Below are 14,648 nucleotides of genomic sequence, written 5' to 3'. Positions count from 1 at the left end.
GTACTGACTACTTTGGATATTGATAACCAATAAGGCTTATCTTTGTTTGACATTTAAGAGTCCTAAATGGGTTCAAAAATACGTGGTCTAAACTAACACTTCTCATGCTTCAAGGTGCACACAAATCACATGTTGAGAAACTTAATGAACACAGATTCTGATTTAATAGGTCCAGGCTGGGCCTGGAATTCTGCATTCCCAGCAAGCCCCCTGCGGACGCTGGGGTGGACCACACCGCAGCACGGGTGTGAGGCAGTGTTTCCCAGAGCGTGGGTATGGCACCAGGAGCACGGACACCACCTGGGAACTTGTCGGAAATGTTCATTCTTGGACCTTCCCAGACTTTCTAAAAGAAACTCTAGGGACAAGCCCTCCGGGTGACTCTGATACACACAGTTTGAGAACCACTCTTCTCAACAAGTAAATCTGCTTGCCTAGATGAACTAAAATACATATTGGGATATTTCCCAGGAGGACGGGAGCCAAGGCTGTCTTGGGGCTAAGACAACCACGCCAGACAGGCCAATGCCCAGTTAACTGCCAGAAATGAGCATTTAACAGATCCACCCACACTGGTGAGTGGGCTTTGGGGGAACAGAGCCTGCAGGTGCCGGCTGAGACCCTGTCGAGCAGATCCATCCCCTGCATCCAATGCACAGGCAGCACGGATGCCCCTACTCAGTGTCAGGGAAGTGTGACATGATGCAACAGCACCGCTCAATTGCCCAACAGGGGAAACGGGCAAGGCCTTCCGGCATCTGCTCGGCAGGGACACCAAAAAGATAAGCCAAAATTTTTGAAAGAATTTGACATTTCCCCCCAAAAAAGCATCAAAATAGATACCATGGGGAAATTCCTATTATTCAACTCCTTTACCCTCATTTTACCATTTCGCATGGCTGAGTGTAGACTCTGGAGCCAGACTGCCTGTCTCTAGGTCCTGGCTCTCCCATGTCCTGGCGGGGTGACCTCGGGCAGGTCACTCAACTCTCACCACCTCAGTTTCCTCGCCTGCAAAATGGAGAACATGATGTTTTTTGAGAATTAAATAGCACATTAATATATATAAAGTTCTTAAAATAGTGCCTGATATTCAGACAGTGCCTCATGAATATTGATTTTTATTACAAGTAGGCAGAAAGGGTAGAAGGGACTTACATTTCTTTTTTTCAGTGCTTGGGGTCTTTAAAGAAATAATTTGTTGCCCAGTGGAGCCTGACACAGCTTAGGAGAAATCAGACAAAAGTCAGAACTGCATGGAGACAAGAGATAGCATCTGGAGAGATCTGTGGGCCCCAGGGAAAGACTGAAGAAAGAGCCGGCAAGAACTAGAGAAACTGTAGGGCTCTGCACAAAGCCAGGTACATATCTGGAGAGGGAGCAAGCCTTAAATCCCAGAGTGGAAGGCCAGAGACCAGTAAGTGCTGACTACACGGGAGGAAGGGAACATCATCAGTAAATCTCAGGATCTTAGGCTCTCACCTTCGCTACAGATGGAATCATCTGGGGAACATTTAAAAAATACTTGATGCCTGCCTGTCACCCTTAGAGAGTCTGTTTCATTAGTCTGGGGCCTTACCTGAGGAACAGATTTCTAAAATCTCCCCTACCTGAGTTTTTTAGATAGCAAGGGTTAAGCATCTTACACTGAGGTCAGCACTGATCTTAGAAGTTGTGAGGGCCCTCAATGTACATAGATGATCAATGAAATGGCTAGAAAAACCATCCCCGCTGCTTATCCCCACCTTCTCTCCCCTTTATATTTATGCTCTGGACTTAGCTCCTCTCTGGCTGCTGGTAGTTCATAGAGTACCTTTTTGCTATTCAGAAAAATGCTCCCCTTCTTCCAGACACCATGTCAAGGACTGAGATATTATCCTACAAGCATGCTAACAATGTAGCCTACCACAGTTTCATGGATGGTGGCAGAAGACACGAGACTTCTGGGCCAGAAACAAAGGACTTTATTACTCACAGAAATAGCAGAGTATCAGCTTTTTCTTGCAACAAGAAAAGCCCCCTTGCCCACAACAATGGAAAGAGGTGACATCTGCACATGCAGGGAATTTTATTACAGGAGAGGAACCCCGAATTCAGGGAACCCAAATCTTCTATAATGGGCAGTAAGCCTGCTTGCCCTTTCCTCCACAGAGATAATACTTCTACTTTCCAAGGCTGTTTACTATGCTCATTTTTCAAAAGATAATCTGGAATAAACAGTCAGTGAGTCTGCCGGCAAAATGTGAAGAAACGTGTGAGACCCATGCAGAATTGTCTTCCAGCATACTTTACTTTCCTCATCAGAAAAATTGTTATAACGATTTCATTGGAATGAAAAACTTCATGTCTTCTGCTATGCAATTAGCATCGTAGTCCTACGAAGCTACAATGTCTATGATGTAGATGGAGCCCTCCTACACAGGAGCAGTTCACAACCTATGCAAGTGTACTGTGTGGCATTTCATATTTTCGCTTACTCACCTACTCTTTATCCTTGTTGGGCCCTATTCAACCTTGTTTTTGGACTTACTGTATTTTTCAATCATGTCATTCCTGATCATTTTCCTTCTTACACCCCAACTTTCCACTAATTATTTACCTTAAAATTTTAATACTTTTAAACATGATCAGTCCCATTCATTCTTGGATCTATTCCTTGTGATTCATGCATTGGAGCAACATGAGGGACCCCCAGGATGGGGGCACACAGATTACCTCTGCAAATTAAACTAGCAAAATCCACATATAATGACTGAGTTCTGTACAAATGACCCATGCTAAAGATGAGATGAAACAAGAGATGTCTAAGAGCAATGACAAGGTCTCAGGACCATGAAGATACTTCAGGAAGACATGATATGCCACAAGTAACCTTACCAGTTACAAGAACTCAAATGTAATTTCTGAGAACTACACTGAAAACATGACCAAAAAAGAATGTGCTGTGATGTATAGGAGTGTTGCAACAAGAGGAAGACGATCAGTATAGATTCTTAAAGGGGAATAGAGAAAAAGAAGTAAACAGAGACCATCTAGGGTAACCTAAAAGGACTGCATCTGGTGAAGACCAACAGAGAAATATCCACTCTGTGGGAGCAGGGACTTGTGAATGTCCTGGTGAATGTCCCTGAAATCCCTGCCACTGTGTGTGTTCCAGTCATACTCAGCAAGCAGCATCTCATTACTCACCTGACTTCCCAGCCACACTGCCCTAGGGAAAGACCCTACACGGTGAAAGCATCTAGCCTTGCGACGGAAAGGAACATCCAAAGTATAAAATGACAGACTGGCATTCTGATCTATGCCTCAGCCTTTTTTTTTTTTTTTTTTTTAAGATTTAATTATTTGACAGAGGGAGACACAGCGAGAGAGGGAACACAAGCAGGGGAGTGGGAGAGGGAGAAGCAGGCTTCCCACCGAGCAGGGAGCCCGATGCGGGGCTCGATCCCAGGACCCTGAGATCATGACCTGAGCCGAAGGCAGACGCTCAACGACTGAGCCACCCAGGTATCCCTATGCCTCAGCCTTTTAAGAGGGTGAGGCAGTCCCTCCCCAGTAGAGTTCAGCACTCAGGGCCGGATCCTGCATGGTCGCTCATGTGACTTCATGAAGGCATGTTCCTAGCAAAGCCCTGCTGGATTGGCCCATTGGTCTCTAAACTCCTCCTCATTACTCCCTGACGCCAACTGGTCCCACAGTCAGCTTTCATCCCTCCCCAGGATGAGCTCCTGAGCTGATACTGGTCCCCAACATTCCAGAAGTCCATGGAGGCAGAGCAGCTCCAGAGCCTTTCAGAAAAGCCCCTGCTGTCCATTTTAGGACATGCAGGCAGAATGTTACCCCCCAGGGCTGAAGTGCAATTTCTCAACTGTCCAAAAACTAGAATAGGGGAGGGACTTAGAGCTACCATACTCACTAGGGTCCACATTCATGCCCTCCCTCACACATTCATTCACACAGCACCCAGAATGGGGCAGAGATGATTAAAGGTACTGGAGATACAAAGACAAATGATATGGACGCCGCTGGCCTTGAGGGCATTTTGTATTAGGGTTCTCCAGAGAAACAAAACTAATAGAACGTTGAGTGTGTGTGTGTGCGTGTGTGTGTGTGTGATTAGAATGAATTCAAATGGAGAGAGAGATTTCAGAGAATCGGCTCATGTAATGGTGAAGGCTGGCTAGCATGAAATCTGCAGGGGAGGTTGGCAGCCTGAAGAGCCAGGGAAGAGTGGACACAGGAGTCTGGAGTCTGAACAGCCATCTGGAGGCAGAACTCCTTCTTGGGGGATCTCAGTTTTTTCTCTTAAGGCCTTCTATTGATTGGATGAGGCGCATTATAATCTGCTTTACTCAAAGTCTATTGATTTAAATGTTAATCACATCCAAAAAACACTTTCAAAGCAACATCTAGACTGGTATTTGACCCAACACATGGATATCATAGCCTAGCCAAGTTGACATATTTAAAAAAAAAATACTGGCAAAACTTGAGCCCAGAGAAGCTAAATGATGGCACTTTACATTAAAGCCTATCAGACTTACTAAAGCTCATCGTTCCTTTATTTTTTTTTAAAGATTTTATTTACTTATTTATTTGACAGAGAGAGAGAGAGGGGGAGAGAGAGAGCACAAGCAGGGGGAGCAGCAAGCAGAGGGAGAAGGAGAAGCAGGCTCCATCCCAAGACCCTGGGATCATGACCCGAGAGCGAAGACAGATGCTCAACGGACTGAGCCACCAGGCGCCCATCATTCCTTTATAAAGCTTTACCACGGTGAGATGGTTGAAGTCATCATAGCCTATTTTTCATTTCATGTAAAAGTGGTCTTAAGAATTGCTCAGATGTTAAATAACTTGGTTTTTTTTGGACCACTACGAGTATAAACCAACTGTCTAAGACTAAGGAAACAGTAATTACCCAGAGAAGCAGAGCGAGATCCAGACTAGCCATGCCAGAGTGATTGATTATAAGCAAAGAGGCCTGGACAGGCTGTGGGGTCAGTGCCGTGGGAGAGAGCAGGGGGGCAGGCCGTGTATCCCAGCAGCTGAGCAGAGGACCAGGAACCAGAGATCTGCATCTGCAGAAAGGCAGGGCAGGACCCAACAAGTGTCGAGCAGGAGAAAAGCGTGATTAACTCCCAATGCCCTTCTAGGTTCTTAATCTCAAGCTACCAGGAACTCAGGCTGGCACATTTGTCCCCAGACAACAGTGACCAGCAGGGGTGACATGAAGGGGTAAATGAATGTGCCTTAAACACTGCCCATGCCCTATTTTACTTCACCAACCCACTGTTTGGGGGCATTTGATTGTTTCTAGTTAATCTTATAAGCAAATCTGTGGTTTTTTTTTTCTTCCATACATCCATGCCGATTTCCTTAGCATAAATTTTTCAGAGCAGGAATACCTGGATAAAAGAGGGTGCATTTTTCTGCGTTTGAGGTCTGGCATCTAAGCCCAGGATGCAATCCTAGCTTTGCTGTCAGAGCACTTCCCTGATGTCTATGAGAAATCATTTGACCGTCTCTCCATTCCCTCCTGGCCTCGTTTAATTCCTCATCCCCCATAGGTTAAACAACTCATCATGAGGAAGTTGAAGTGAGCGTACGTATGTGGGAGGTGTTGAAATAGTGGAAACTTTAGGGTCACAACAAAGAGAAGGGGAATGGGCTGGGAAGACTGAAAGGTATAAAGGGTGTCACCCAGCCGGCGAAGTCCTCCTCCAGTTTGCGCCTGAGATACGCCTCCAATTTCGACACGATGCTCAAGGTATTGTCACATCTTACATGGCTTATTTAAATTGGTTTTCTAGCTTACCTCTCCTTTTCTCAATGTCCTTAGAGCTTCCTGCTGCTTCTTCAGAAATGGCATTTTAGCATTTCTCATAGCCTCTGGGCTATCTAATTACCTGCATCTGGTTTTTCATCGGTGTTTTACCAGTAAGAGATGTGATTCTGTTGCACAGAATTAGGAAGAAAATGAATTATTACAAGCTCATTGAATTTTAACCTCCTGGTTTTGTCTGTGTCCATTATGGCATGGCCAGATTGCCTTTTTAATGGTCTATTTACTGTCCTTAGTTCCCCGGAGAAGATAATCTTTTTGTAGCAGGAATCCTAACATCTTGGTTTGGTGTTCTAGAGAGCTTAGCACAGCGCCAGACACATGGCAAGAACTTGTGAAATATTTATCAAATGGCTGCATGTTTTGCCTTAATTTATACATTGATCACAGTATTTTACTAAAAAGAGTTGTAAATGCCATGAGAAAATCAGGAAGACCAAAAAAACATTTTAGAAATAGACGGGTTCAATCCTACAGGCAGCTGAGCAGTTGCATGTTTATGTTCTCATGTTCCTTCTTCCTCGGGAGCATTTCTTTGGGACAAGGGCGCTATCCAGGACTTGTCAGGAGATCCCCAGGGGGCCCTACCTTCGTAGGTCTCTAGCGCCATGGGATCATGCAAACGGAGGCCATAATCCCCTTCCAGGCTCCATGTGGTTGCCCCCACGACACATGCTCCCCAGGCACACACGTATCCGCATGAGCCTCTCCCAGGTCGGATCTAACCCCAGAGAGATGAACGACCAATCACTAAATGCCTTCAACTGTGGGAGCTGTAGGGATGGAAAGAGAGCTTGAAAAGAGGTCATTTTGCTTAGAACAAGGGATCCAACCAGTTCTCAGTTTACTTGGTGGATCATCAAGCCAGTGCTTTTCCCTCCTTCCCTGCCCCTGTCCCTAAATATGTTTACCCACATTTCTAGCAGCAGGACAATCCAAGTTATTATTTTCCATCCTAATTAGAAACATCCGTGCCAGCCCCCTCTCTCTCCCATCCGCCTTCTCTCCTGCTCTCTCCCACCCCAGGCTCCCCTCACCTTTCTACCAAAGTTTCAGAGACATAGGACATAGCCCATCCTTTTTTGAAAATGGCAAGGGCTCTGTGACTTGGTCATCTCAAGACTGAAAATAGGGGACCAGCTGGTGGGCAGGTTGAGGACTTTCAGATGGCCACTGGTTCCATCTCTGAACCTCTGCCCAGACACTGATCTTAGCATCAGGGAGCCCCACACACCCCAGATCCTCTGATTCAAAAACCCCTCGCCCTATAGCCTATGTTTTAAAAAGCAGTATCTGATGCTCAGAGAGGCAAAGGAAGTTGTACAATGATGCAATAATCAGAGCAGAAAAGGGAAACAAGCTGACATTTACTAAGTGGTGCTAAGTACTACGCATGTCGTGAGACACAGTTGAAGAGTGGGTGTTTTTAGTGGTACATAATAGATGTTCTCTTGGGAAGACATGTAGAAAACAAAATAATCACCTATACATTGAAGAACTTGATATTTAAAGGAATTTTAAAACACTCTGCTGCTTCTGAAATGCAAATAATCCTGCAGGTTTTTATGATCTGGTTTGTGGGTGGCAGCAGAATGGTCTTCTCCGCTAGGATGAGCATGGGCATTTCATATTCAGCAAGTTCACAGCGAGCCCGTCATCACTGTCCAGACAGCTGCCCCTCTTCCTGTGCTCCCTCTCTTGGCACATGGCACCGTCGTATCCCCACCCAGAACCTGGGCTATCGCAGCAGTCTCTTACCTGCCCTTGTCTACCCCTCTCAATCCACTCTCTGCACGAGGGCCAATGGAGATCTTTGCAAAACACAGTTCTGATCATATGAACCTTTTTAAAGACAGCACCATGGCTCCCCTTTAAGCCACAGTCTTCAGCCTGGTGTAACTTCCACCACTCAGTGCTAGCCTGCAAACCCCTCTCACCTCTGTCCCGTGTGCAGCTCTGCAGCTGGGCTTTGCCTAAATCACTGCATCCCTCACATCTCTAAGCCCCAGTCCACGCTGCCACCTCTGCCTTTAACCTCCATACTTGTCCCGGGCACCTTCACCTGCTGACTCCCGTAAGTCTTCATAACCAGCCCAGGTATCAATGCGTCCAGGTAATCTCCACCAACAAGAATAGACAGGAAGTGGTTCTCAAGTGTAATTTTAAATTTTCTAGTGGCCATATTTTAAAAAGTAAGAAGCTGATAAAATTAGTTATAATACTACATTTCATTTACTGACATATCCTAAATATTACCATCTTAGCACACATAATCAATATTTTACAATTATTACTGAGATGCTCTATATTCTTTTTTTCCTACTAAATCTTCAAAACCCAGTGTTTATTTTACTCTTATGACACATCCTAGTTTGGACTAGCCACATTTCAAATGCTCAATAGCCGATGTGGAGAGTAGCTACCACGTTGGACATGATAGCACTAGAACATTTAAGAATCATCTAAAGATCTTAATGAAAACACAGAATCCTGTGCTATGCTTCCAAAGCTTCTTGTTCATTTGCGGGTGGGGGGGGGTAGTCTAATTCTGGAGGTCTGGAGTAGGGACCAGAAATGTTCATTTTCAACAAGAACACCACGTGTTCTGATGTTTCTTTTCCTCCTCAAGAAACGTGGCTTAATAATTACATGCAGCAGTTTGGAGTTAGGCCCATAGGAATTTGTGTCCAAACTCCACCATATAAGAGTTGTGTAACTCAGGGACATCAAGTCTGGGTCTCCTTACCTGCAAAGTGAGATGATGCTCATAACACCTACCCAGAAACTTGCGGCATTCAATGGATATTGTATTTACAACAGTCAGCATGACACCTGGTGCATATCTAACAATGGCAGCTCCTAGATGGATACACCGGTCCCAGCATGCCCACCTTATGGGCAAGATGTCCCTCCCATCGTCTCCTAACTGTGCTTCCCTACGCCATAGCCCACCCTCTCTGTGGCCATCACCCGCATGTTGGCCTGTGTCCTCAACTCGAGGACAGAAACTGGCTATCGGGCATTTCCACATCCCTTTGCCTCACACGTAGCAGGGGCTCCATGCTCATCATTTTTCAGGAATTGAACTTAGGTTGATTAACTGGCTTTCCCCTAGTGGAGCAAAACTCGTCACATAAAAGTACCTCAAGCTCTTGTATAGCAAGGAATAAGCAAATACAAATTGCATGTAGCACTGTTCTAACACTCTTCTCTTTAAAGTCTGTCACAGAAAGCTTTGCCAGAGTGATCCATGGCTTGACAGTGGGACACCTGACAGATCACGTTATTCAAAGAAGCAAGAGAATGATTCTGGATACTCTGGGTGTTGGCTTCCTGGGAACCAGTACAGAAGTGTTTCACAAAGCCAGCGAATACAGTAAGGTAAGAAGCTCGGTGTCTACTTTAGATATAAAACCAAATGCCTGCTCATGAGGTATCCCACCAATGTGCCCGGAGATATGTGTTCATGGTCTATTATTCTACTCTTTGTTTTAGAGATAGTATTTGGTGTGTGTAGCATTGTTGCATATGGTTTTATGCTCTATTTATGAGTTTTAATACTCATCTATATTCTTCACTTACTGTCTATAGACCAATCTTAGGAATAGCGTCTACCCCAATAGCATCTACCATTTATTCATGCAAGGGCTTTAAGAGTCTCTGGAGAAAAAGCTGGTTCAGCACTCTGAGCAGAGTGGGTGTGTATGTGGGAGATGGAGCACCCACTCTCCAAAGGATGTACTTGGTATAGACAATTGGTCCACCTTCCCTGGTATTTACCCTCAAGGAATAAATAAGGATAAATTCAGACTCCATCCCCTGGCACACCTGTGGATCTCAGCCTGGGACAGAGCCCCAACATCTCCTCTCCCTTCCGTGGGGAAATTTGTGTATTCTTCTACAAGGAAGAGAAAATTCCAATGGTTTAAGGCTGTGATTCAGCACAAAGTGTTCAAATAAGCACCGTTAAAGTATTGCCTCCAAAGATGAGGAACGGCTCTTGAAGTGGTGACTGGCATGTTGTGTTTTCACTCTGTATCACTGATTGATATTCTTTGGTTCCAGATCTACAGTTCCAACATGTCCAGCAGTGTTTGGGGTCGACCAGACCTAAGGCTCCCGCCATCATATGCTGCTTTTGTGAACGGTGTGGCTGTAAGGAGGCTTACGTATCTTTTCAACTGTGAGACAATAATAATTTCAGAGCCAGGAAATAGCTCAGAAATTGTTCGGTTTCCATATTTCACGGATGAGTTACTGAAGTTCAGAGAGATGAAGTGGTCTGTCCTCTCTTCTATGTAGTTACTTCATTTTTTGTGTTTGACAGTGAATTGATGTTTTTCAAACAAATTGTGAAGCACAGGAAATAAGATGGAGGACTTAGATAAAACACCCTAAGGTATCTAAACTTTGAATATAGATAGCAAAAAATATAAAACTCGATATCTAGACTCAGTTCCTTTTGTTGTAACCAGTGCCAGTTTCTATTCAATAACCAGCTTTTCATCCATCCATTCATTCACCAGATATTTATTGAGAAAGAAACAATGGCCATATGGTGTCTACATTTTCTGAAGCAAAAATCAGCACTTTTCATCTGACGATTTTTTTTGCTTTGTGTGTCAGCGGCAGTCTGTATCTATATACAAGATATAATTTAGACGTGAATGTGTTGGGACTTCTGAGATATTTCTATGGTTTGGGACAGTAGCTCAGAATATTGAAAGTCAAATCCAGCAGTGCATCCAGGAGTAGATGTCCAGCGTCCAGACCAGCCACATCCAATAGACATGGAATTCTACTTTTTTTAAAGATTTTATTTATTTATTTATTTGAGAGAGAGAGAGAGAGAGAGAGAGAGTGAGCACAAGAGGAAGGAGAGGGAGAAGCAGGCTCCCCGCCTAGCAGGGAGCCCGATGCGGGACTTGATCCCAGGACCCTGGGATCATGACCTGAGCCAAAGGCAGACGCTTAACCATCTGAGCCACCCAGGTGCCCCCCTGGAATTCTATTTTTAAGTGAACTTCTGGTTATTACTATTTTGTATAAGGGATAAGCTAATGGCCAGGATGAAGAGGAATAAAACCTATAGCAGAAAATAATGATTTTAAAATATAGCTTAATAGTTAATCTGGGTTCAAGAGTCCTTGCAACTTCCCTGCAAATTTAAAATTATTTCATAATGAAAAGGTACAAAAATATATGGCCTGATATGGAATAAATGATATTAAACTTTTAGTGCAACTTATTTGAAGGGTGGGGGAGGGAGAGAGGAACCACCACCTAATTTCATAGCCTTATTTTTAAGGGAGATATAGCTCTTTCCAGGGGCTGTGCCAGAGATTTCTGGCCACCTGGGTAAGATCCAAGCCCACTGGGGGCTCTCTAGTTGCTCCCCAAAGTCCTGTCTGCTCTAGGCAGAGGACAGCATGTCTCAGTGCCCAGCCACATGATTAAGAATTACAGCCAGCTTATAGGTTTTATTTGCAGATAATCAGATCTAAAAAATCTCACATCAAATAAAGTTATTATGAAACTAAACCCTTACTGGTCACTGCATTTAGAGAAATATTATTTTTTTGGTTTTTGGTTGTTGTGTGTCTGTTTACATAGATTCACTCAATGGATTTTGATGACACATGGCATCCCGCCACCCACCCTTCTGGAGCTGTCCTTCCTGTCCTCATGGCTTTAGCAGAAGCTCTCCCTTCAAGTCGAACATTTTCTGGCCTTGATCTGCTGCTAGCTTTCAATGTTGGGATTGAAGTACAAGGCCAATTATTGCATTTCTCCAAAGAAGCCAGTGACATACCAAAGAGGTACGGAGAGAATCTGCCCCATCCAGAGGCAGACACATGCCCCCTTCACCTGTTGATCATTATCTCTGCGGAGCCTTCTGACATAGAGCTTAGCTCAGTTGAAAATATTAACATTAGTGCTGACAGCTAAGTCAATTTTCCAGTCACATATCAAACCATATATCCATATACAAAGGTGTGACTTCAGAAGTACTAATGAAAAGTCTCCTTTGGGTTTAGAGGGTCAAGCAACCACGAGCATAAAATTAATTGGGGCCTCTAGTCCGAGGATGATTCATGTCATTTTGGCATCCACGGGTACTGTGAATCTTCTTAATCCCATCTCAAAGTAGAATCTACTTTGATATTTGCTAAGGTCCTTCAGACTGAGAACATTCAGAAGATCTTGAAACTGTTCAACCCACTAATCAAAAATGGTCCCATGTTGACTCTATCATGTAGTTCAATCTTATATTTACTTTTCCAGTTGATCCCGCCTGCTAGGAGAGGAGTAAATTGGAATACTGAGTGAATTTTCAGTTTCTACCAGGCTCTCCATTTTTATAGCTACTTACGTGGGATTTCAGCAAATAACAACTTTTGCCTTTCTGGCAATAATTATTAAAAATTTACTGTGTCAGGCACTATTGTAAGCCTGTAGATTCATTCAAAACTCACGAAACCCTATGAGTAGATATTACGATTAGCACCATTTTATGGGAGAGGAAACAGGTGCAGAGAGGTTGAGTGACTTTGCTAAGATCACACAGCTAGTAAGTGGCAGAGCTGAGATTTGAACCTAGGCAGCAGGCCTGTGGCATCCACACGCCTGACCACTAACTACACTGCCTCCTGGTGACTGAGGTCTGTAAATCTCCAACTTTTCGCTTTTTTTTTTACTTTTCAGATTCCATCCCCCCTCAGTGGTAGGAACTTTGGGTAGTGCGGCGGCCGCATCCAAGTTTTTAGGGCTCAGCATGACAAAGTGCCAAGAGGCCCTGGCTATTGCTGTTTCTCATGCCGGGGCACCCATGGCAAATGCTGCCACTCAGACCAAGCCTCTTCATATCGGCAATGCTGCCAGGCATGGGATGGAATCCACTTTCCTGGCAATGCTGGGTCTCCAAGGAAACAAGCAGGTCTTGGACATGCAGACGGGCTTTGGGGCCTTCTATGCCAACTACTCCCCACAGGTTCTTCCAAACCTAGATTCCCACACGTGGCTGTTGGACCAGCAGGATGTGGCCTTCAAGAGGTTCCCTGCACATCTGGCCACCCACTGGGTGGCGGATGCAGTTACGTCCGTCCGAAAGCACCTTGTAACAGACAGAGCCCTGCTTCCCACTGACCGCATTGAGAGAATTGTGCTCAGAATTCCAGATGTCCAGTATGTCAACAGGCCCTTCCCAGACTCGGAGCATGAAGCTCGTCACTCGTTCCAGTATGTGGCCTGTACCACACTGCTCGATGGTGGCATCACCGTCCCATCCTTCCACAAATGCCAGATCGACAGGCCACAGGTGAGAGAGCTGCTCAGGAAAGTGCAGCTGGAGTACCCTCGGGACAACCTGCCAAGCTTCAACACACTATACTGTGAGGTAAGTGTCACTCTCAGTGATGGAGCCACCTTCACAGAGTGCTCGGATACCTTCTACGGCCACTGGAGGAAGCCACTGAGCCAGGAGGACCTGCGGGAGAAGTTCAGAGTCAATGCCTCCAGCACGCTGTCCCGCGACACAGTAGAAAGGCTTCTCGAGCTCGTAGAGAATCTAGAAGACCTAGAAGATTGTTCTGTGCTAACCACTCTGCTGAAAGGACCCTCTCCACCAGAGATGGTTTCAAAATCTATCCAGCATTTAACAATTCCATCGTACAATCTCTCCTGAGGTTTATCAACATCTAAGTGACTTTATATTGGGGAGAATTTGGTGATTTGCTTTATAAAGCAAGGGTTTACGGTCGATCTGCCCAGGAATAAGGGAAGCAAGGTGGAAAGAGTCCAGAAAGAGAATTGGATTTTTATGGAAGGAGTCTTGTCCTATAAATTTTGCCAGACAGTTCCAGTTACCTAAAGCAAAATAATAAATATGCAAGAAACACAGAGAAATTGATTTTATAAGCATTCATAAGGCTGAAATTCAAGCCACTTGTAATTTGCTTGCAAAGTTAATCTTTACAGAGGAGTTCTTTATGAACTTCATGAACTTCAAGATGTAGGAGGAATTTGAACCTACATGTAAATTTCCTCACAGTGGAGAAGGCCTCTGGCCTGTTGTGCCACCAACAGATTTCTTAGACCACGGGTTTTTACAAACCCTCCACAGTGGAGGGGGTGCTATTGGTTTAAATATAAGGAGTTGGTGGGTCCAAATCCTGCCCCTACAACTTACTAAATGTGACCCTAGGCATGTTGCTGGGTAACTCTCTGCCTCGGTTTCCTTATGATAAAGCAGAAATAAGAAGCAGTGTAAAAAGTAAAAGGAGTTTGGCTCTGGAAGCCACGCTGTTAACCACTACAATATATTGCCGTTTGTTACAAAAATTTCTTGGGAAAAATATCATGGATGAAGAGTCTGAGATATAATACAGGACGGCAGCCAAAAAAAAAAAAAAAGTATATATGTGAGTAATTAAATATTGATTTTGTAAAATAATAGAAATGTCTTATGGGGTTAAAAATTACAACTTTAGCAATAGATATAAGCAGGGAGTTATTATAGTTAATGTAGTCTAAATTCCTTGTGTCATTTGAGAAAAGGGCAAAGCTATTAACTCTAGACTTTGATTTGTAAGTATGCATGTTGACATTTCCAGGTAACATTATAAGACAGCAGTAGAATGTATCACTTCCAGGTTAATAGAGGGAGAAATTAAAAAAAATAATAATAAAAAATAAAAAAACTGAGGGAGAAATATGGAATTAGGGAAAAAAATAATCCAAAGGCAGGCAAGAAAGGAGGAGGAAAAAAATGAGAAATGTAGAACATACAAAAAACACAATATAAAAC

The 14,648-nt window shown here is 44.1% G+C and overlaps 1 protein-coding gene across 1 annotated transcript; it reads left to right on the top strand.

Moving 5' to 3' along the window:
• Positions 1-5,721: 5,721 nt before the first annotated feature.
• Positions 5,722-14,502, top strand: ACOD1 (aconitate decarboxylase 1). Its single transcript, XM_032402830.1, has 5 exons — positions 5,722-5,767; positions 9,062-9,223; positions 9,908-9,997; positions 11,456-11,661; positions 12,548-14,502. Exons 1-5 carry the CDS (start codon positions 5,759-5,761, stop codon positions 13,524-13,526), a joined length of 1,446 nt encoding a protein of 481 aa, XP_032258721.1. The 5' UTR covers positions 5,722-5,758; the 3' UTR covers positions 13,527-14,502.
• Positions 14,503-14,648: the final 146 nt, after the last annotated feature.

This window comes from Phoca vitulina, unplaced genomic scaffold (genome assembly GCF_004348235.1).
Source record: "Phoca vitulina isolate PV1807 unplaced genomic scaffold, GSC_HSeal_1.0 scaffold5, whole genome shotgun sequence".
Taxonomy (NCBI): Eukaryota; Metazoa; Chordata; class Mammalia; order Carnivora; family Phocidae; genus Phoca; species Phoca vitulina.
The sequence above is the reverse complement of the archived record's forward strand: the minus strand, read 5'-3'. Positions and strand labels throughout refer to the sequence as shown.

Coding starts and splice junctions, on each gene's coding strand:
- ACOD1 (XM_032402830.1), top strand. Junction 9,998..11,455: donor CTTTTGTGAACGGTGTGGCT/GTAAGGAGGCTT, acceptor CTGTTTACATAG/ATTCACTCAATGGATTTTGA. Junction 11,662..12,547: donor GCCAGTGACATACCAAAGAG/GTACGGAGAGAA, acceptor TTTACTTTTCAG/ATTCCATCCCCCCTCAGTGG.